We start from the raw sequence: 22,705 nt of genomic DNA on the forward strand, positions 1-22,705 counted from the left end.
AAAGGATGACGTGGGTTTTGGTTGGAACTAAAGTGTGACCATAAGGAGCACTTCATTTTGATTCTTCACTCATTTTGGCTTTGACAACAGTTCCCAAAGAAGAGCCCATGACCACTGAGGACACCAGAAGCATCGCCTTCCCAAGGGGAGCCTTTGAGGGACCTGCCTTTTGGGAGCTTACTGGGTGCCCAAGCTCCAGCTTTGGGATATTTGTTAAAAAGAAAGACCAAATTGACCAACAAATAATCTATAATATAGTTTGTTGGATGTTAGAATCTGAAGGTGAGCTGGGTTTTATGGTGCTTTGAGGACTTAGTTGACTCATTTCAAAGTGACAGTTCTTCCCCTTTAATAAGTGTCCCCCAGTGTTCTTTATTATAATGAAAACATTGCTAGCTCCAGGGTAACATAAAATATATGATGGGCATGACCGTAGGACAAATTATTTCAAAGAGATCCACAGAAGGAAATGTATTACATTCATTAAGTTTCCTTCCACTCGATCCACTCCATTGGCTCTGCCAATTAAAATAACTGCACAGGAATTTTTAGAGTGCTATTTATTTTCTTTTTTGTAGATTTTAGAATATAAATATTTAAAATGGCAATATCAAAAAATAATTTATATGACAATGGTAAAAGAAACCAGGAATGGAAGGCGTAATATTGTCTCTTGCTCTAATTCTGGTTTTAGTTACTAAATACCTGGAAACATGCCAAGATTCCCCAAACATACCAAATACTGTTTTGATCAGATAAGACAATGGTTTATTCATTGGCATGATGTCACGAAGTGAAATAATGGAAAAATGAAATTTTAAAGTGAGTGGACAATATCTTCATTAGTGATATGGTGGAAAATATATTCAATTGAAAACATTTCTTGGATTTGGGATAATGGATTTTTATGGTTATCAGCCAGAGAACAGAAGATATCATTCTTTTATAAATTGAATCCATATATTTCTCAATGATGCAAAATCTCAATAGAATGCACACTACCAGGAGGAGACATACTTGATAAAAAAGGCAAACTGAAGAAAGTCACATTTAACACAAAACAGACAACGTGGTCTTTTTATACTAGCCAAACCCTGTACTGCTGAAAAAATTAATACAGACTTCTTTGATTTCAGCTGAGTAAATATAAACTCCAAAATAAAACAGAAAAATTACAGTAATAAACATGTAATTCTATCTCTGTGTGCTATCAGTGTAAGCAATTAAGACTTCAGGTTGAAAAAGGGTGCTGGGCCATTCCTGGGTTTCTGGCATGCTACACATAGATGTTCAGTAAATGGCTGCTGAATTAAATTAAAAGGAAATTGTTGAATCAAACTACTAATGTAAAATTTCATGTCAAACTTAGATGATCTCAGATGGAATCTTTTGACTGCTAGTTTGGTTTTGAAAGTACAAAGTTGGAGTTAACCACCGTTTTTTATCATGACATCTTGCATCTGTGTGCCTCTGAAGGGTGGGACAGAGAAACAAATTTATATCAATGTCTGTCTCCCCATCCATATGCACCAAATGGTGTGGAGATCTCAGGAGAAAAAAAAAAAGATATGATTCTACAGCCATTTGCTTTCATTTTAAATGTGTGCTTGCTTCCAGTTATTGACGTAAAATTTAAGCATATTGGAAAATACAAATACAGACAGACAAAATCTTCTGAAGGTCCCATGTGGAAAAAAAGGGCGCTATTTGAACTTGGTATCTTTTCTTCCCTTTGCATGTGCATAGATGTGTGACTATACTTAGTTGAAATTGTATTATATGTGTAATTCTACACCTTGAATTTTCACTTTGAGCACTTTAATGTCATAAAAAATTAGCTATGAACATGCTTTTCCATGGTGACATACTACTGTGTTAATGTAGGTCCACCAGAAGTTATTTAACTACTTCCCTACTCTGAATTGATTTTATTCCCAATTTTTCATTATTAAAAAGAACGCTGTAGGAGATTTCCATGTACATAATCTCTATTTCTGACGATTTCCTTAAGACAGAAATAGAATGCGGGGGCAACGGATTTAAATATGTTAGAGATTGTTTCTATGGTGTTGAGTTTAATAAGTTCTTTATAGATCTTGGAAACTAGCCCTTGATCTGATACGTCATTTGCAAATATCTTCTCCCATTCTGTAGGTTGTCTTTTAGTTCTGTTGACTGTATCCTTTGCTGTGCAAAAGCTTCTTATCTTGATGAAGTCCCAATAGTTCATTTTTGCTTTTGTTTCTTTTGCCTTCGTGGATGTATCTTGCAAGAAGTTACTGTGGCCGAGTTCAAAAAGGGTGTTGCCTGTGTTCTCCTCTAGGATTTTGATGGAATCTTGTCTCACATTTAGATCTTTCATCCATTTTGAGTTTATCTTTGTGTCTGGTGCAAGAGAGTGGTCTAGTTTCATTCTTCTGCATGTGGATGTCCAATTTTCCCAGCACCATTTATTGAAGAGACTGTCTTTCTTCCAGTGGATAGTCTTTCTTCCTTTATCGAATATTAGTTGACCATAAACTTGAGGGTCCAATCATGAAATGGGCAAAAGACATGAACAGAAATCTCACAGAGGAAGACATAGACATGGCCAACACGCACATGAGAAAATGCTCCGCATCACTTGCCATCAGGGAAATACAAATCAAAACCACAATGAGATACCACCTCACACCAGTGAGAATGGGGAAAATTAACAAGGCAGGAAACCACAAATGTTGGAGAGGTTGCGGAGAAAAGGGAACCCTCTTACACTGTTGATGGGAATGTGAACTGGTGCAGCCACTCTGGAAAACTGTGTGGAGGTTCCTCAAAGAGTTAAAAATAGACCTGCCCTACGACCCAGCAATTGCACTGTTGGGGATTTACCCCAAAGATACAGATGCAATGAAACGCCGGGACACCTGCACCCCGATGTTTCTAGCAGCAATGTCCACAGTAGTCAAACTGTGGAAGGAGCCTCGGTGTCCATCGAAAGATGAATGGATAAAGAAGATGTGGTTTTTGTATACAGTGGAATATTCCTCAGCCATTAGAAACGACAAATACCCACCATTTGCTTCAACATGGATGGAACTGGAGGGTATTATGCTGAGTGAAATGAGTCAATCAGAGAAGGACAAACATTATATGGTCTCATTCATTTGGGGAATATAAATAATAGTGAAAGGGAAGAGAAGGGAGAAGAAATGGGTAGGAAATATCAGAAAGGGAGACAGAACATAAAGACTCCTAACTCTGGGAAACGAATAGGGGTGGTGGAAGGGGAGGAGGGCGGGGGTGGGGGTGAAAGGGTGACAGTCACTGAGGGGGACACTTGACGGGATGAGCACTGGGTGTTATTCTGTATGTTGGCAAATTGAACACCAATGAAAAATAAATTTATTATTAAAAAAATAAATATGTTAAAGATCTTGTGGCACCTGGCTCATGGTCCTTTAGAAAGGCTGAGTTGATGTAACTCATGGTGCAGGAGAATGAGTGTCTCCTCTCACTCTCAATTATTTCAAGTTGGCAATAATCACAACCTGAAAAAACTTTTTTTTTGTTTTCTTATAGATAGGAAGACCTTACCCTATTCCATCAATTCTAAGATGCATAGTTTTCATAGTTGAATATATCCGAAATTAGGGATGGATGTACCTTACAATCAAGGTCATGTTTTGGTTTATTTGACAGTATTTTCTTTCTTTAAAGGCACATAAAAATAATGATGCATCTTACAATCGATGACACCAGGATTTAAGGAAATGCAGTATGTCAGTTAATTTTTAATTTGTATTTTTAAAAAAGATTTTATTTATTTATTCATGAGAGGCACAGAGAGAGAGAGGTAGAGATACAGGCAGAGGGAGAAACAGGCTTCCTGCAGGGAGCCCAGTGTGGGACTCTATCCTGGATCCTAGGGTCATGCCCTGGGCCAAAGGCAGGAGCTAAACTGCTGAGCCACCCAGGGATCCCTTTAATTTGTATTTTTGACCACTAGCGAATATTTCAGTACATTTCAGTGTACATTTCAATGTCCCGGTGAATTAAAAGATTTTTTAAAAAATCATGGTAAAAAAGACCACAACAAAATTTATCTCCTTAGCCATTTTAAAAGATCCAGTTCAGCAGTGTTAAGTGTATTCACATTGTTGTGAAACAGATCTGTAGAACTTCTTAATTTTGCAAAACTGAAACTCCATACCCACTGGGCAACATCTGCCCCCCACCCCTCCCTCAGCCCCTGGCAGCCACCATTCTGTTTCTCTTAGTTTCTGGGTGTCTTAGATAAGAGGAATCACACAGTATTTATCTTTCTGTGACTACTTAATTTTCTTAACGTAATGGCCTCAAAATCTGCCCATGCTATATAGCGTGAGACAGGATTTCCTTCTTTTTATGACTAAATAATATGCTACCCAGCAAATGTGTTCAATCATAAAAATCCATGGGGCACCTGGGTACTCAGTGGGTTAACTGTCTGACTCTTGATTTCAGCTCAGGTCTTGATCTCAGGGTCATGAGTTCAAGTCCTGTGTTGGGTTCCCCACAGGGCTTGGAGCCTACTTAAAAAAACAAGCAAAAAAAAAAAAAAAAAACAAGCAAACAAACAAAAAAACCGATCTGCGACAGCTGGAAGAGAGACCACCATGTGGCTCTCAGAGCATGCCCAAACAACTGCCGGGTCCAAGATGGGCTGCAGTCCCCAGGGGTCACAATTCCAAAAATAAATGTTGACTTATTTTTTAAATTCAAAGACCAAAGGGAAATCAAGAATGCAGATGATCAAGACCAAGGCGTTTCTTAAATCATGTATGCATACTCAGGGGTGATTTACCACATTTTTTTTTTCAGATAATAAAGGCTGGATGTCACGATTGAGACTTTATAAACATGTGCAGGGATGCCAGGCCGCTTCACCCAGAGACCATGCCCTTCCAAACATCTAGAACACAGAGTTGAATTCCTTCCTCAAGCAAAATAATTCATATTTTCTATTCTGTGCTGACAAGGGAGGAGATGCACAGAGGCCACAGCTGTAGGTGTAGTGGTCCAGGATGTGGGGCCGAAGGGAGGTAGAAGACATTCCTAAAAGAAGTGTATTTACCATGTCGCTTGTTACTTAGGACGCGCTGTCATAAAATTGATGAAAGCTGCACAGCAATATCATGAATATGGGACTAAATTATATATATTTTTTTCTATATTTAATAATATCACCAATACTATCTTTTAACTGAATTAAATCCTAAAATCTCCGCAAAGAAAATCTAACATTTTCATACTAGGAGCCCTGATGGAAACATGGCCTAAATGGACAAGTTCGTGGTCAATCACAGAAACGGGATCTGACGTGTCTCCCTACTCTTGGATCCACCACACACTGGTGACCCCTTGATTTCTCTTTTCTAAAAGCGAGAAGATCGAGTGCAGTATTAGCGACTATAACTTACACATAGAAAGAAAAGAGTAATACGATGAAACCCACATCCCTACGCTGGTTAAAAAAGTACAAATTACAGTATTTTTTTTTCATTTCTTCTATTATTCTCTGAGCACATTAACTGTTGTAAATAGAAAGAAAGGAAAAATCTTCAATCCTGATTTTTTTCTCCTCTTGAGATACACATTTGATAACAGGTACACAGAATTGGGAAAAGGTAGTATGAATTGATACTGTTTAGTTTTCAAGTTTCTTTTTCTTTTATTAGTTTCAGAGGTAGAGTTCAGGGATTCATCAGTTGCATATAACACCCAGTGCTCATCACATCACGTGCCCTCCTTAGTGCCCGTCACCCAGTGATCCCATCCCCCCACCCACCTCCCCTCCAGCGACCCTCAGTTTGTTTCCTAGAGCTCAGCGTCTTTTAGATAAAGTTTCAGTTAAAAGAGCTACAAATTGTTAAAACTGTGATTCCTATCTGCCCCCCCCATAACATTCTGAACATGTGTTTTATCTATAAATTTGTATTTTATTTATTTTTTAAAAAGATTTTATTGATTCATGAGAAACACGGGGGGGGGGGGCAGAGACACAGGCAGGAGGGAGAAGCAGGCTCCATGCAGGGAGCCCGATGTGGGACTCGATTTCTGGACCCCACCATTCTGTTTCTCTTAGTTTCTGGGTGTCTTAGATAAGTGGAATCACACAGTATTTATCTTTTTGTGACTTGCTTAATTTTCTTAACATAATGGCCTCAAAATCTGCCCATGCTATATAGCGTGAGACAGGATTTCCTTTCTTTTTATGACTAAATAATATGCCACCCAGCAAATGTGTTCAATCATAAAAATCCATGGGGCACCTGGGTAGCTCAGTGGGTTAACTGTCTGACTATTGATCAGATCATGCCCTGGGCTGAAGGTGGCGCTAAACAGCTGAGCCACCCAGGGATCCCCTATCTGTAAGTTTTTAGACATAAAATACATTTTATGTATTTATGTAGTTTATGTTAGAAAGATGTAAGAATATGTCAAAGTGTAAAAAGTAGGATTACGTGTTCACAATTTGCACGACACAGAGAAACTCTGAACATCACTTTGAAAGATGCACAGTGGGATGTTTTAACTGTATGAACTATTTCTGGGCATCAATCTACAATTATAAAACTACTCTGATAGGAATATTGACATACTGTAAACTTTGCTCACTTTCTTCTTCTTCTTTTTTTTTTTTTTCAGCAAAGAAGTTTGCAAAGGGTCAGGATTTCTGAGCAAACAGGAATAAGGGTTTTAATGTTTGTGATGAGACAGATGGTCCTCAGGCAGGTGGGTGCCCACTTAAATCCCCGTTAGTGGTCTCTGAGCTGCCCTCGGCCCTGGGTCCTTGCCCAGACATCCCCATTCCTGATTCTCTCTTCTCTTTCTTTTTAAAAGGGTTTTATTTATTTATTCATGAGAGATACAGAGAGAGAAGCAGAGACACAGGCAGAGGGAGAAGCAGGCTCTATGCGGGGAGCCCAATGCCGGACTCGATCTCAGGACCCCGCGGTCATGCCCTGAGCTGAAGGCAGCCGCTCTACTGCTGAGCCCCCAGGTGCCCCTCTCTTCTCTTTTATTAGCATAGATTTTTTTAAAATTTTTATTTATTTATGATAGTCACAGAGAGAGAGAGAGAGAGAGAGGCAGAGACATAGGCAGAGGGAGAAGCAGGCTCCATGCAGGGAGCCCGATGTGGGATTCGATCCTGGGTCTCCAGGATCGCGCCCTGGGCCAAAGGCAGGCGCTAAACCGCTGCGCCACCCAGGGATCCACAGCATAGATTTTTAAAGATGGTGCTGGCCTCTGTTTTGGAAGTGGCTCCTCCACCACACCCCTCTCCTTCACCCCTGCCTCCTGGTGGAGCTCCCCTGGCCCCTCTGCTCCTCCCTCTCTTCCTCCCAGTAAATATCCTGCGTGTCTTTTTTTTTTTTTTTAAGATTTTATTTTTTTATTCATGAGAGACAGAGAGAGAGAGAGAGAGATAGAGAGAGAGGCAGAGACACAGGCAGAGGGAGAAGCAGGCTCCATGCAGGAAGCCCGATGTGAGGCTTGATCCTGGGACTCCAGGAGGCAGGTGCCAAACCGCTGAGCCACCCAGGGACCCCATATTCTGCGTGTCTAAGTCCAGCCTGGCACCTGCCCCTCATAGCACCCAAACGAACGTGGGCGCTTCGGAAAAAATCTCTGGCGCTCGCTGTAGTGATTGGTTTTTGGAGTATTTTATCTCTTTGGTCTGCTTTGATATTTAGACTTCCCTAGATAATCTTCTCTGTTCAGTATTTTCTAATTTGTTACCTTAGTCACTCATGATACTGTCTAATCATTTTTTTTTTAACATATCGGTATCTGTGATTACACACAGTGTATTCACATTTGCTTTTCTTCTTTTAGCCTCAGCAGAGCTTGGTATGGGATCAGCATTTGCAAAGATTTGGTCACAGTGTCTATCAACGTCACTGGTGCAGTGTTTTTATCCCTGGCATTAAACATGGGGCGCTAAATAATGTAGATCATGCCAGTGCACCAACTCAGTGCTAGAACAGGCCTTCTTTTAAATCGTGATGTCCCTTAAGGCAGCGAGGAGACCAGGCCCGCCAGAACGGTGGCCATCTGTGGCAGGAATGAGCTCTGAGAAGCGCTGGCGCGTGGGCCCGAGAGCTGCCTGCACGTCCGTGAGGCTCGTGGGTGGAAGGGGAAGGGGAAGGGGAAGCAGACACACTCTGAGTTGCCCCGGGGGACAGAGCCACAGCCCGGCTGTGGGGCCTGCAGGTGGGTGGGCTTCGGTGGAATGAAAGGCAGAAGCTTCTAAAAGGGATGAGAATGGGCTGGCCTGGGGAGCTGGGGCTGGTGTTCAGGAGGGACTGGGGGTGGGGGAGGGTGGGGACAGGGCCTCTCGCATGGGGCAGGGAATGCAAAACACTCCTTTGCACAGAAAGAGGTGCTAAGACGGGTCCCCAATCATCCCCCTGCTAGTGCGCACCCCTGCGTGAGGGTGCACCCCGTGGCTTGCCTCTAAGGGACCCAAAGAGGGAAAGGCGAAGCACGCAGCTGGAGACTGCAGGTGTCTCTGTCTCCCGTGCTAGCTCGGACCGATCAGGCTGCCACACGGAATGGCCCACGGGGCGCGGGGCTGGGGGCTGCCTCCAGCTGACAGTTGGCGAAAAGCAGGCCTGTGGCCTGTAGCCCATGAGGGACCAAGTCCCGCCAACAACCACACCAGCCTGCACGGGGACTGCACCTGGGAGGGCCTCGGGGGTCACCCTGCGCTCGGCCTTGCGAGATCCCGAGTGGACGACGGAGCGAAGCCCGGACCCTGGGCCACAGAAGCTGAGGTGTGAGCGTGTGTTTGAGCTGCTAAACTGTGGTAACGTTGTTCCACGGCGACAGATAACGAACACACACGCTTCCAGTTATGGCGGAGCAGTCACCGTGGAGGTCACCCGAGAAAAGCCAGCTGTCTCGGTGCAAGCCCATTCTGTTGATCACGAATGCTAACAGAGGGCAGTGCAGACATGACGCGGGGGCGGCGTCCTATTCGTTTCCACATTCAGAGCAGTCCACATATTCTAAGAGACGTGTAAACGGACGCAGGCCTGCTCCGCCCGTACATTACAGGTGATCCCGTTCTCTTAAGTCATTGGTCACTTATTTTTCTTTCCTCTCTTCCCACAAAAACTCTCTAAGGAAGACACAAGACTTAACCATACGCATATCCAGCCTGTAAGGGAACTTACCATACCCAGGAATATCATCTCCTCCTCTCTCTGTTTTTTGGTTTTCTTACACTGATGGAAACCTCGCCAAACCTAAAAACAAATAAAAGGTTACTTGACTAATGTATTAAAAAAAATAAAAAAGGAAAACATTGTCCTATGATTTCTCCCATTTCAAACAGTGCGATGACTACACAGTCAAGGCCGTTCATGTATGTGCGCATTGATGGAATATTTTTTCTTCTGTGATCATGGGCAAAGATTTTAAAGAAAAAACAAGGGGTGCCAGAGGCTGTCCCATCCACCTGGGGACCAGACAGGATCCACACTCGTCCAAGACCCTGGAAGCACATCTGCCAACCGCGCAACCCACTGCTGGGCCAGCGACAGCCTCACAGCTGTCAGAGTGGCTCTGACCCACAAGACAAGAGACAATGGGTGTTGCGGAGGATGTGGAGAAAGGGGAACCCTCGTGCACTGCTGCTGGGAATGCAAACTGGAGCAGCCACTGTGGAAACACTGTGGTGGTTTCTCCAGAAGTTAAAAATGGAGCTACCCTATGACGGAGGGATCGTACGCTGGATACCTATCTGAGGGAAATGAAATCACCGTCTTTTTTTTATTTTTTATTTTTTTATTTTATTTATTTATGATAGGCACACAGTGAGAGAGAGAGAGGCAGAGATATAGGCAGAGGGAGAAGCAGGCTCCATGCACCGGGAGCCCGACGTGGGATTCGATCCCGGGTCTCCAGGATCGCGCCCTGGGCCAAAGGCAGGCGCTAAACTGCTGCGCCACCCAGGGATCCCTGAAATCACCGTCTTGAAGAGATATCTGTACCCTCATGTTCACTGCAGCATTATTTACAACATATCACATGGAAACAAACCATCCGTGAATGGATAAAAAATGTGATATACATATGTGTGTGTGTGTGTGTGTGTGTATAATGGAATATTATTCAGTCAAAAGAGGAAGGAAATCCTGACATTTGTGCAACATGCATGAACTGTAGGGCAGCACGCTAAGTGAAAAAAATCATAGAAAGACGACTACTGTATGATCTCACACGTGGACTCTAAAATACTGAAGCTTCAGAAACAGAGCAGATTTGGGATTGCCAGGGGCTGCGGGGGGCGGGTTGAGGAAACAGGTGAAAGTGGCCCAAGGGTACAAACTTCCAGCTACCAGATGAATGAGTTCTGGGGATTTCCGTACACAGCATGGTGACGGTAGCCAACACCGTGTTGTGTGTTCGAAAGCTGCTAAGAGAGTGGATCGTAAGCATCCTCATTACAACAACTGGTAATTATGCGATGTGATGGATGCTTTAGTCACCCTTATGGTGATAATTCCTTCGCAGTAGACACGTATATCAAATCACGACAACGTACATCTTAAATATGCACCATGTCATATGTCAGGAAGGTGGGTGGGGCGAGGAAAGAAGTGACTTTATAATTCTCATTAGCCAGAGTCCCCTACTTGGGTTTCTTTAGGAGAAACTTCCAAAAAAAAAAAAAAAAAAAAAGGAGAAACTTCCAGATTTCAGGACCGTGGGGCTAGATCTAAGGGCAGCACTTCATAGCTCTCAAAGAAAAGTTTCCACTGTAATATGGGGAAAGGTTAACACGGTCACATCCAGGACGGGTACAACTCAAGCTCTGAACTCAAGACGCTGGTTTAGAACTTCCCATATTCACAGAAATTTGAAAGGAAATGGTTTGTTATTGGCCTCTCTGCCCCCACGGCCCCCCGTCCCCATTCAGACCCCAGCGGGGATGGGGTGGTCACGACTCTCTGGCTGGGGTCTGCGTCCTGGTGCCTTCCTTCCCTCTCATCTCATTCTAATTTCCCCCACACGGCCAGCTTCCTCATTTTCCTGTAAGCAACCTTAGCCTCCGTTTGGGAAAAGACGGGGTGCAAACCCTCAGGGGTGCAAACCCATGGTGCTCATCTGGGGAGGACCCGTGAGGCCCACGTCTAAAGGGAACACCAACGTCCTGGCGCTCGGTGATGGCCACGGGCATTGTGAACAGTACGCAAGCCAGCAGGTGTTGGTCCTGTGCCCCTTCTGTGATTGCGTCTGTGTGTGAATACACTTGTAAAGATTCATGAGGGTTTATATTTCTTTCCAACAATTATCAGTGATCTTTAAAAATATTTGAACCAAATGCCCAGAATTTTATACCTACTTATAATAAATTCTAAAAACAAACAAGCAAACAAACAAACAAAAAAACCCCAAAACCCCCAAACGACCACAAGCCAAAACCAAAACCGGACCAAGCTTAGGTAACAGCTTCCCCAGGGTAAGATAATAAATCTCCCTGGAATTCAAAATCCTGTTCTAGTAAAGGTAGGGTTTTGGAGATTGGGGTTTCAGAGCTCACCCCCGACCCTGGGGTGCATCTCTGGCCGAGTCAACACACTTGTGCCCCAGCTCCATGAGCACCACACTCGCACCTTCTGAATCTGCAGCGCGGCGGCTCCCACGTCGGCGACTTTCTCGCCAAGTATCTTGGCTTGCTTTGATCTGTGTTCTCGAAGGAAGATTTGCTTCATGAACATCGCTCTTAGGCGACCTTGCCGTGCTCTCTCGGAGATCTGGATTAGCTTAACAGCCTCTTCTAGGGGGATACTCTTCACGCTGTATTTCTGCGGAAACATTCATTTTAAATCAGTGTTGAAACACGTTAACTACATCGGTTGATCCCAGAAGCATCACATGCTTACTTCTAAGGCAACCTTGCTAAGAGTTCCCAAACCGTTGATAAAGAGTCTGACGGTGCTTTAATACTAACCACACTCCTCATTAATTATGTGAATTTTGATAACGTGCCATGCTCATGCTCTGGTTCCATATTTAAGGACCCCATAAGCTTTCCTCTACCATTTCAAACAAAATACTAATTAGTTCCACAATATTTTAGGTTGGCAGCACATTATACTGGGAATGCCAATAAAATGGATTCAATAAAGCTCAAAATTGCTACCCATGTTTTATTAACTTAATAGTAGCAACATATAAATTAAAAGCATATCTTTAATATGAGAATTTAAAAAGTAAAACACACATGAAGTAAAATGCTGACTTCAAAATCAATTGCGGGATGATCTAGTAAATATGAGTAATGTTAACATCATTTTAGGCATATTCAATTTATACATGAAATGTCCTCTGCTAATTACAAATCTGCATTTCAAAACATCCAGATGGGATGGGAAGATTACGACTGGACAAAAACCAGGGCTGGTGCAGTAAAATGCTGCCTTTGGAGATGTCAGATGGGCCATGGGGAGGCAGGGCCAGGTGTGAGGCTGTGCCATTTCCTGAGGAGGGTCAGGAGCAAGGCTGCTGGGCCACTCAGAGCCCTGCGAGAGCTCTGAGTGGGCACAGCAGTGGGCCTGTCTGTTGTCCCCAGGGCGAGGGAGAAGCTGGGCACAGGGCCTGGCTCAGTGGAGCCTCATGCAGGGACAGAGACAGAAGTGAGAGGCCTCTGGAATCAGAAAGTCATGGGCTGATGTCCTTATCAGGACATGATGTCCGACACTGAGATCCCGAGTGCGGGGTGCTCCAGTTCATCACCAGGGTCCCTGATTCTCAGGATGATGTCTCCTCTGTAATGGCCCCGGGGTGCTGGTGGGGGGGACAGTGCACAGGAAGGACCAGGGAAAGGCAAGGGGCATTTACCGAGACCCTACAGAAGCCAGATGCTTTTCGTAGACAATCTTGGCAAATTCACAAAGCAACCTCCAAGGCAGGTATTCCTGTGACCAGTCAAGAGTTCAGAAGAAGACTGTGGCTGACACAAGAGACAGAGTCGCCACGAGTTCCCCCGGTCAGTAAGGGGTGGAGCCAGCTTGAAGCAAGACTGACCCTCTTCCCCATGGTGCATCTACCATCACTAGGAGCTCCCTCTTTCATGCAACGATTCCTCAGACGTTGGCTTTCCATGGGATCTTGTCACCTTGGATATGCTGTGAGCGCACATCTCCAAGAATGCCCTCGGCGTGTTAGAGTGCAATGGGTATCATGTTGGCCTTGGATCAGACAAGGTACGTACAAGCGCTCAAGCGCATGGCCGGTGTCCTGCAAACACTAGTTATTATCGTACTTACTTCCTTCTAGATTTTATGTTGTCGCTCTGAAAATCATTACAGCCCTTACCGAGCACTTTGGAGGGTTTGAGAGGTCTACTCAAAAAGACAAAGATTTTTGAAATTTATGGAAGGCCTTAGAGTAAATATTAAGCATTAAAGATGTAGGACTGGATGGTAATAATCGCATCTCAAAATTCTTTTGGGCGGTATATGCTGCATATATCATCAAGAAATAAGCAGCTTAAGGTGAAAGTGGAGTCTCATGAGGCACTGAAGGGCATGGGAAGGTCACCCAGAAGTCGAAGGTGGTTGTCCAGAGCCCAGCATTTTGCTGACGTTAGGCCTATCAGAAGTAGAGGCTGAGATAGGGGTGGGAGGCTCTCTACCTAGCGGAGCCGGCTAGGGCTGGCTGCTGAGAAAGCAAGCTTCCTGCTGCTAACTCTGCACAAGCGGAGAGGGACACCAGAAAGGAGAAGCAGCAAAGAGGAATTTTGGGGGTTTGACTGTAGTGTGTACAATGTCACCTCCCTCCTCCATTTCCCCATAAAATCCGCCATGAATTCTCTACTGCTCATCAATGCTTTGCTCCAGGGGATTCCTTTGGGGGAGCTGGATCAAGTGCTGAGTGCTTCCTTCTGCGTGATGCATGAACTGAGGACACCAAGAGGTGCCAGGATGGCTAGATGACCCCCCCTCCCCGAAATAGCCCCAGACAACTTCCAGGAATGCAATGCAGAGGGAGGGCTGGTCAGTGAGGGGAGAGGCGGAGGAGGGAGAGGCCCTCTTGAGTTACTGGGTCAGGACAGGTTTCCTAAGGGATGCTGCATCAAGTCGGGCTCTGCTAAGTGAGTACCATTTTGACAGGCTGGGTTGTAGGGAAAAGAGCAAGCCCTCCCTGCAGCATGGAGTGTGCCTGTGCACAAGAGATAGCACAGAGCCACCTCATACAGTCGTGCACCCTACCTGCTTCCTGCGGCAGGCAGACAGGGCACATCCTCTCCCTCCCCACTGCCCTTCTGGTGGCTCCCAGAATCTTCTTGGCATGAGGACCCAGGCTGCCAATACCCTATCTGTAGGAAGCCCATACGTGCTGGCTTCCCCAGGCACCGGGCTGCACCTGTGGCCTCAGCAGAGTCACTGATGGATAATTACTCTGAATCGTCCCAGCCTGGACGGCCAGCTGCCGCCTCCCTGCTTGGGCAATGACCAGCCGGGGATGTGAGGCACAGATGCGGGAGGCAGTGAGGGCCACCGAAATGCATAAGCAGACTCGCCAGAAGCTGGGTGTGGAGGTGCCACATGGAAAAATCTGGAAGGAAAAGACTGACCAGTACGTTATCTTAACAATTATTTCACAGGAAAACATTCTGCTTCTGACTTTCAAGGTGTCTGAGATGAAAAATGAATCTGAGCTGATAAATCTGCTCAGTCTCGGAGATACCGACTCAACCAACAAAGCATTATGTTTTGATGTCTAAGTTCTTGAAAAATAATGGTCACGAAGCATCAAAAATACATCCAGAAGGTAAGCAACTTCTTACATGCCGACTAGCAGGAGGCGTGGGTGCTGGTTTCCGCCTGCTGAAAATAATGTCTCTCGCACAATTAGGAGCCACAGAGAAAGGTTTTATAGATTATGGAATGATGTTTATTAAAATGATATACAAACCTTTTTGGGTATATCTAATCCAGTGCTGGTTAATATTTGAGCAAGAATTTTCTCCCTTCCTTTGATTACTTCCAATTTCTCCTTCAAAAAATACTTGGGGATGGGAATATCTAATTGTTGCTAGAGAGGAGAAAAAATAAGCAAAAAGGCACAATTTTGTCACAATTGTTATTTTTGTCACAACTCCAGGACTCAAATCTATTTATAATATACAGTAAGGATTGCACATCAAAGAGATGTGCTTCATCTCCCATCTTTATTTAAGAGGCGATGAGGCCAGTGGTATGAAGAGGATTCATTACTGCTAAGGAGACACAAAATCACGGGGAAAAACCATCACCTTGGCCTGTTTTAATCATTTCAGTAAAACTTGAGAATTCACCTCAGTTAATCCTCAATCGACTAATAACCTAATGAATGTCTTTAAATAAATATAATACCATCTCAGCCTACCTAAAATAATAATGCAAGATAGCAAAGTATTGTGACATAGAGATCTTTGAATTAAGCCTGATAACAATTTATCATCAGCATCGTTAATTATTTGCATGTAAATGATCACATTTTTTTTTCCTAATGATTTGTTTCTATTTTTACCTAAATTACCCGAAATTACAAAAATTACTGGCAAAGTTCATTTGCTTTATTAGGAAGCTTGCTTTTTATGCCATAAATAGAAACTTCTATGTTTCATTTATGCATATGACCAATATTTCACTTAGCAGAGGTCACACAACTATTTATCAGCCCGAGGTCAACTATCGGGGGTGTAGAAGTGTTATTCAAGCGTGTGGGATGGGCCCTTGGCCACCCCCATTGAGGAACACTGTCCTAGACTCTCAGACACTCCTGGCTGCCTTCTGGTAGACCAGTTGGCCCAGCAAAGCAAAGGTTCTGGTCTTCAGGGTCAACTCCCCTTCTTCCCATTTTCGCATGACTCTCCACACCCTCTCTCCCAACCAGGGGAGTTTGAACAGGCCTTCCCTTAAACAAGCATTATAACCATAAAGGAGTGTCTTTTTTTAGGACTTGGTGAGACAGTATCAGTACTAGGTGGCAATTGTTTTTAAAAACCAAACCTTCTTAAACTAATGGGAGTTTTCAGGTGAGTTTCCAGGGTCCACGGAGTGAGTGTGGCCTGCGAATGGAGGGCAGTCAGAAGAGAATGATTCTACTTTTATTTAATGTTGAGATTTTATTTATTAATAAGTGTGTTAAAATGATGTGCTCTTCTAACATTTAAGACATTTTATTGACATGGCTCCATCTGGTCCATTAGCTAAGAGTTTGGTGGGAGGAAATATAGCAGTTGAGAATGGAAGAGAGAGGAAGACCTGTATCGGCTGCTAGGCCTCCATCCACATGACACTCTGTGTCCATCTCAGATACCTGGTGGTTTCCCATCCTCTGCAGGGTGAGATCAAGGAAACTTGTTCCAGCAGAGGAACTCCCTCTCTCTCCCTTACACGTTTCTCGACATTAGGAAGGCTCCTTACATGGCAGGCGGCAGAAACGCTCTTCTGATTAGTGTAGCTGAGGGGACACGATGGATAGACTTATGGCTTTGTGGATCTGGGACAGGAACACAGCAGAGAGTCTGTCATCAGCAAGGATGTGTCCAGGGATGAAGATGCCTTCAGGACGCTGCCATTTACTCCTCCTCTTGGTGAATCTGTTTTGTCCTCTCTCTTCTGTGCCTCTCTCTTTCTCTCTCCCTCTCATTCTCTCCCTCTTTCACTCTGAAGAGCAGCTTTCTTCATTCTTCTGAGCATCTGATAGCTAAGGCTCCAACTACTTACAAATTTGGGAGACTGTAGTTGAGACTTCAAGACAGACACTCGCCTCTCTGTCTTGGTTTCAGAATCTCTTGGGAAAGGATCGCCTGGTGCAGCATCAGGACCCATCCTTGGACTGACGAGCTGTGGTCAGACTGCGGGTCATACTGTACAGATAGCTGGGGGCCAGCCCAACAAAACAGAAGGGAGCTGTGCGCTGTGTGGGTGGTGGCCACAGAGGCCCAGACCCAGGGGTGCTGGTTGGTCAGGCTTCCACCCTCAAGCGCAGAACTGAGCCCTGCAGGAGCTCCCAGGGCTGGTACATGTGTGTCTCCCTGGCCCGGCACCGCCCAGGAGTCCACGCTGCTGCTGTTGGACACATTCCCTTAACCACCTGGACCCAGGTGTCATCACGTAGCTCAGGGTGCATGCTCCAGAACTGGTGGAAAATACAGTTGAGAGTCTCCCAGCAGGAAGGCTTCTTGGACACTGTCACTCATTTGTCACCCGTTTCAGTACTCATGGGCTCTGAAAAAATGATCTAGGTGAATCAGAAAATCTGAAGGAGGGGATCTCTGGGTGGCTCAGTGGTTTGGCGCCTGCCTTTGGCCCAGGGTGTGATCCTGGAGTCTCGGGATCGAGTCCCACGTCAGGCTCCTGGCATGGCTTTTCCCTCCTCCTGTGTCTCTACCTCTCTCTCTCTCTTGCTCTCTATGTCTATCATAAATAAATAAATAAAATCTTTAAAAAGAAAAAAAGAAAAAAAAAGAAAATCTGAAGGAGCCCATGACACAAATTTCATAAATGTCTTCTTCAACTTCAAGAATCTTATTTAATATTTTCTGAATTAAATTAACACACTTAATATTGCTTTATTAATTCAACTTAGGGATATGATTTAATGACTGTTTATTTCATGTTTATCCTCAGTTGTTCTCGATCTACTCACATGGGTGAGTAAAGTACACCTGACCGAAAAAATCTGGTGCTTTAATCCACGCTCTTATAACTGAATGCAATAAACATAAAAGTTCCAGAGTGATTGTCAACATTTGCAATCATTTTAGCTATTCTTTATAGTCCATTCTAACAAAGTGCAATAATAACGCTAGGAAAGTCTATTCCAGAAAGAAACATAACCTTTATAGAATCTTGAGTATGTTCAAAAGAAGAAGCATTAAAATGCCAGGTAGAAAATTGAACACTGTCTCCTTTTAATCTTATTTTAGGGAAATGTTCTTTTCAGAATGAAGACGGGGCTCATAGGACTGTGACACTGAAGTGAGCTGTCCACTGGCCGCTGGCAGACTCGGCCAGACAGAGCATCAGAAGACTCTGGGTGTCTGGCAGTGAAGGTCGGGGGGCACAGTGCTCACAGCTCCAGGGCATCAGGGAGAGGCAGGATGTCCTTCTTTCTTGTCTGAGTCTCAAAGGCCTATTGCCAAAAATGCCTGAGTCACCAGAGACCCAAAGCAGAGGAGCAGATGCATCCACCTGGGAGTAAGGAACTGGCAACCAATAGACTGCTCATCCTGAAGAAGATGATGGGCAACAAAGTCCAGAGGGAGATCTCATTTGGAAGCAGAAGAGTGGGCACTCGGACTGGGACTCGGGAGGGACTGTGTCACAGGGTATTTATCAAAGAGTTGGCCTGCTCCAGCCAACATCCCTGGGCAGATACCATGGTGACAAGGAAGACAACATCTTCAGTGTCCGATGGACCCAAGGTCTGTGTGAAGGTGTGTCTATGCCCAAAACTACAGGAACCCAATGCTTGTCCATGGCCGCATGGTCCAACTAAGGGCAATGCTTCAACTTTTCATCCAACAACTGGCAACTACGTCTAGAGAGTCACTAGGAAATTGGCCCCAGGCCTCCATAGCTTATTTAAAACAATAAGAAACTGAGAAGAGAAGAAGTTGAGTACTTACAGGAGCCAACTTTAGATCCTGTAGGATGTCATCAAAGTAGTGAAACTCGGTTAATTCCAATTCAACCATTTCATTCTTCAGTTCCAGGACACGACCCATCACTCCATCCAGGATTTTTCGGATCAGTATTCGCTTCTGCGGGTGGACGATCTGGTCATAGACATCCTCCAGGTTTCTGAAGATCTGCACATATTTTATGTAGAAGGTGGCCAGCATTTGGAAGATGAAAACTTGATTTCTTTGTGATTCCATCATATTCTGGGACTCTTTATCAAGCAAAGAATTGAGGGCTTCTTGGGTCTGATGCCACATCTTATTATACATTCTGGGGAAGGGGGGGAGACAGAAAATAAGCATAAATTCCTTCATGAGCCATACAAAACGGGCAGCTGGAATAGCTGCCATGACACAGCATCAAGTGTGAACCGAGAACACGGCATGTAGTTCCCTTTAGACCATTTACGTCTTGTTTTGAGCTGCGTGTGCTTTTTGCACAAGACTACTGCTCTCGCTATCAAATACGTAGCTTGAAAAATACCTTTCACCTAAATGACAAAAGTGAGTCCTCACCGTACCCGTAAGACCAGCCTGATCGTACCCATTTCAGAGATGAAGAAGCTGTGAGCCAGAATATTCCACTGACCTGTCCATACACACAGCTGGTGGGGCATGAGATAGAGCAACACCACGTTGGAACGTGATTCTGCGCTTACCTTGTAAAGTCAGACACGGGCCGACCCTGTGAACGAACAACCATACCCCAGAGAAACTCTTAGAAATCTCTATCAAGAATCAACATAAGAGCGTTTTCTTTATAATAGCCCAAACAGGGAAACAGCGCAACTGTTTAGGAGTAAAAGAACAAACAACCGCACCGCGGTGTATTCGCAGTGGACTAGCCCCAGAGTGGGGAGGGTGAAGGGCTCACAGCTCTACGCAGCGACGACGAACCCGAGAACCACGGCGCAGGGCAGGAGAGGCGAGGCACGGCTGGCCCTGGAGACGGGCCCCCGGGTCCGCATGAGTGGGGTCCGCGCCCTCGGTCGAGTTGGAGGAGAGTGAGATGCAGGGTGTCCTCTCCCACGGCGTCCCTGGTGAGCACCCGGCTGGGAGTGCTCAGGGTGGTGGCTGCTCTGCTTTGCCAGCCCCGGGACGCCAGGCCACCCCTCGTTGGTTCCTCGATGGAACCCTGTCCACGTCCCTTCGGCCGGTCCCTCTATTAACTGTCCTGCTGAGCCTGCCATCCTTTTCCTGCCCGGACCCTGAGCAATATATCCAAGGCAGACTTCTTTGGTGGTGTTGACATTTTGGGTGACGGTTTGGCTCTCTTTATATCCAACAACCAGATGAAAAGCTACTGGAAAGTTCAGTGTGTCTGGGAAGAGGCTTATTAACTCTCCCGGGGGGAGGGACGTGGGTGGGTAGGATCCTGGTTGCTTCCCTGGAATGAGGGGGGAGCCCACAGCCCATTAGGTCTATCCTGTGCTGGTCAGGGGGGCTCAGTCTCTGCCTGGATGCAGCCAGTGGGTCAAGGGGAGGGAGGGCTCTCGTGTCCTCTTCACTGTCAGCCTGGCCTCCCAACCCCACCCTCACCTGTGTGTGGCATCCCTGGACCCGGGCTGCCTGCTGGCATGGGGGCAGCTGGGCACCTGCTCTCTGGGGTCGAAATGCCCCTTAGGCAGACCTACCACCTTCAACCCCACCTCAAAAGGACCGGACCTTGCCCCCCTCTCCCAGGGTTCTGCTGGAAGGTGGGCTTTATCCTCGCTGCCCCTCTGCTGGCCCACGGGTCCCACGTCTTCTGGCTTGCCTCGTCCCCCTCATCTTATCTGCTTTCCTTCTTTCCGTTTTCATGGCATCTCCTGTCAAAGGCTCTCATGTCCCTTTGGCCCTTGTGTGTTTATAGCCTTTGACATCCTCTGTTGCCTCTATTTTGGAGGTGATTCAGGAAGAGCGGGAAATAACGATGCTCATTCAACGCACCCTGTTTCACTGCAAGTCCCTCACTGACCTTCCCAAGGTCATTACCAGGCGTCCCCTCTAGGTCCTCTGCTCTGGTCCCACGACCTGTCCTTCCTCACTCATGCTCCACGCTTCCCTCTGAGAAACTGTAAGCACCACGTACTGGAATCGACCCCATGCTGCGGCCTGTGCTAAGTGTGCTAGGTCCTCGCCACGCTCCACGAACCGGGCTCCTGTTACTCCCACTGAGGTGGGGGGAGGTAGCCTGCTCCTCAGGGGCGGGGTCAGTGTCTGAACCCAGTCCATGTGATTCCGAGCTCAGAACCATCATTCAGCACTGTGCCACCATCTCAACCTTGACCAAAAATGAAAGAACCGCCACCACCACCACCAGAAAATACATCATCATAACTCCTACCCGGATGATGGGTGAGGAATTTGATCTCAACGTTTTCATGTCCGTTCGTCTGGTTGCAAGTGGGACTGAATACCCACCTGCATGTTGGTTGTTTGCAAGTTCTCTTCCTCAGACTATTTATCCATTTGTTTTCCTTGTTTTTAAATTGGATTGCCTTTCTATTAATTTACGGGAGTTCTTTATTTATTATCTTCAAAACATCTTTTTTAAAAATTTTCTTTATTGCCAACATATAGCATAACACCCAATGCTCATCCCGCCAAGTGTCCCCCTCAGTGCCCGTCACCCAGTCACCCCAATCCCCTCCCACCTCTCCTTCCACTACCTCTTGTTCATTTCCCAGAGTTAGGTGTCTCTCTCTCTCTCTCTCTCTCTCTCTCTCTTTTTTAGATTTTTTAAAATTTTTTTATTTTGGGTTTTTTTTAATTTTTTATTATTTTTAAATTTTTTTTTTGAGTTAGGAGTCTCTCATGTTTTGTCACCCTCGCTGATATTTTCACTAATTTTCTCTCCTTTCCTTTTATTCCCTTTCACTAATTTTTATATTCCCCAAATGAATGAGACCATATAATGTTTGTCCTTCTCTGATTGACTTACTTCACTCAGCATAATACCCTCCAGGTCCATCCACGTTGAAGCAAATGGTGGGTATTTGTCTTTTCTCATGGTTGAGGAATATTCCATTGTATACATAGACCACGTCTTCCTTATCCATTCATCTTTTGATGGACACTGAGGCTCCTTCCACAGTTCGGCTATTGTGGACATTGCTGCTAAGAACATCGGGGTGCAGGCATCTCGGCGTTTCACTGCATCTGTATCTGTGGGGTAAATCTATGGGGGTTCTTTATATAAACTGGGTGCCTATGGGCTCCTCAGCTTGCCTTCCATCTGAGAAGCTGGTATCTTACCATGGCCCAGGGCAGGCTGTGGGCAGGCTGTGGGCACCTGTGCTCCACCTCCATCCTGCTGGGAAGGGTGATCTCACTGGGATTCGTGGGGGTCCAGCTGCAGTCCTCTGGGCTAGTCAGGAGCCAGGTCCCCCAGGGGCAGCAATCCCAGAGCACAGTGTCCATGCCTGTGCATGGGCCTGCTCACTGCTGTGTGCTCCCACTCTGCTCCTGGTGCAGAGATTTTCAATTTGCGTTAAAAAAATTCCAAATCTTTAGTTTTTCGATTTAAAATATTTTCATTTTATTTTAAAATGGGATATTACACTATTAAATATAATAAATGCATTATTAGTGTGTGGTCAATATAAACTTAAAAGAACTATTAAAAACTTTTTAAAAAGATTTATTAATTATTTCAGAGAGAGAGGAAGCACGTGCGTGCATGAGCACGGGGAGGAGCGGAGGGAGAGGGGCACAAGCCGACTCTCCACTGAGCTCAGAGCCCCACCCGGGGCTCCATACCAGGACCCTGAGATCACGACCTGAGCCCAAATCCAGAGTCTGATGCTTTACCGGCTGAGCCACCTGGGTGCCGATAAAAAATAAAATTTTTAAATAAGACATTAAAAAAATTTTTTTTCTCATCTCTTATTTTTATGTTCCTGGAACAGAGACGAGAGACTTTCATGTCCTTGGCCAAGGGTTAGAAGCTTCTCTTGGTGCATGAAGAGCCTTTTGGGTTCGGATGATGGTGGTGGCAGCGGCTGCGAGTAG

The 22,705-nt window shown here is 45.3% G+C and overlaps 1 protein-coding gene across 2 annotated transcripts in view; it reads right to left on the bottom strand.

Annotated features, from left to right (window-relative positions):
• IQCA1 (IQ motif containing with AAA domain 1) overlaps positions 1 to 22,705 on the bottom strand; it is a 146,546-nt gene that overhangs the window by 118,169 nt on the left and 5,672 nt on the right. For both annotated transcript variants that reach the window (XM_038574286.1, XM_038574288.1), the window contains exons 2-5: positions 18,659 to 18,983; positions 14,953 to 15,072; positions 11,646 to 11,837; positions 9,201 to 9,272 (exon numbers count right to left, since the gene is read on the bottom strand). In XM_038574286.1, the coding sequence (XP_038430214.1) occupies positions 9,201 to 9,272; positions 11,646 to 11,837; positions 14,953 to 15,072; positions 18,659 to 18,983 (709 nt within the window). The remainder of the gene's footprint in view (positions 1 to 9,200; positions 9,273 to 11,645; positions 11,838 to 14,952; positions 15,073 to 18,658; positions 18,984 to 22,705) is intronic.

This window comes from Canis lupus, chromosome 25, assembly GCF_011100685.1.
Source record: "Canis lupus familiaris isolate Mischka breed German Shepherd chromosome 25, alternate assembly UU_Cfam_GSD_1.0, whole genome shotgun sequence".
Classification (NCBI taxonomy): Eukaryota; Metazoa; Chordata; class Mammalia; order Carnivora; family Canidae; genus Canis; species Canis lupus.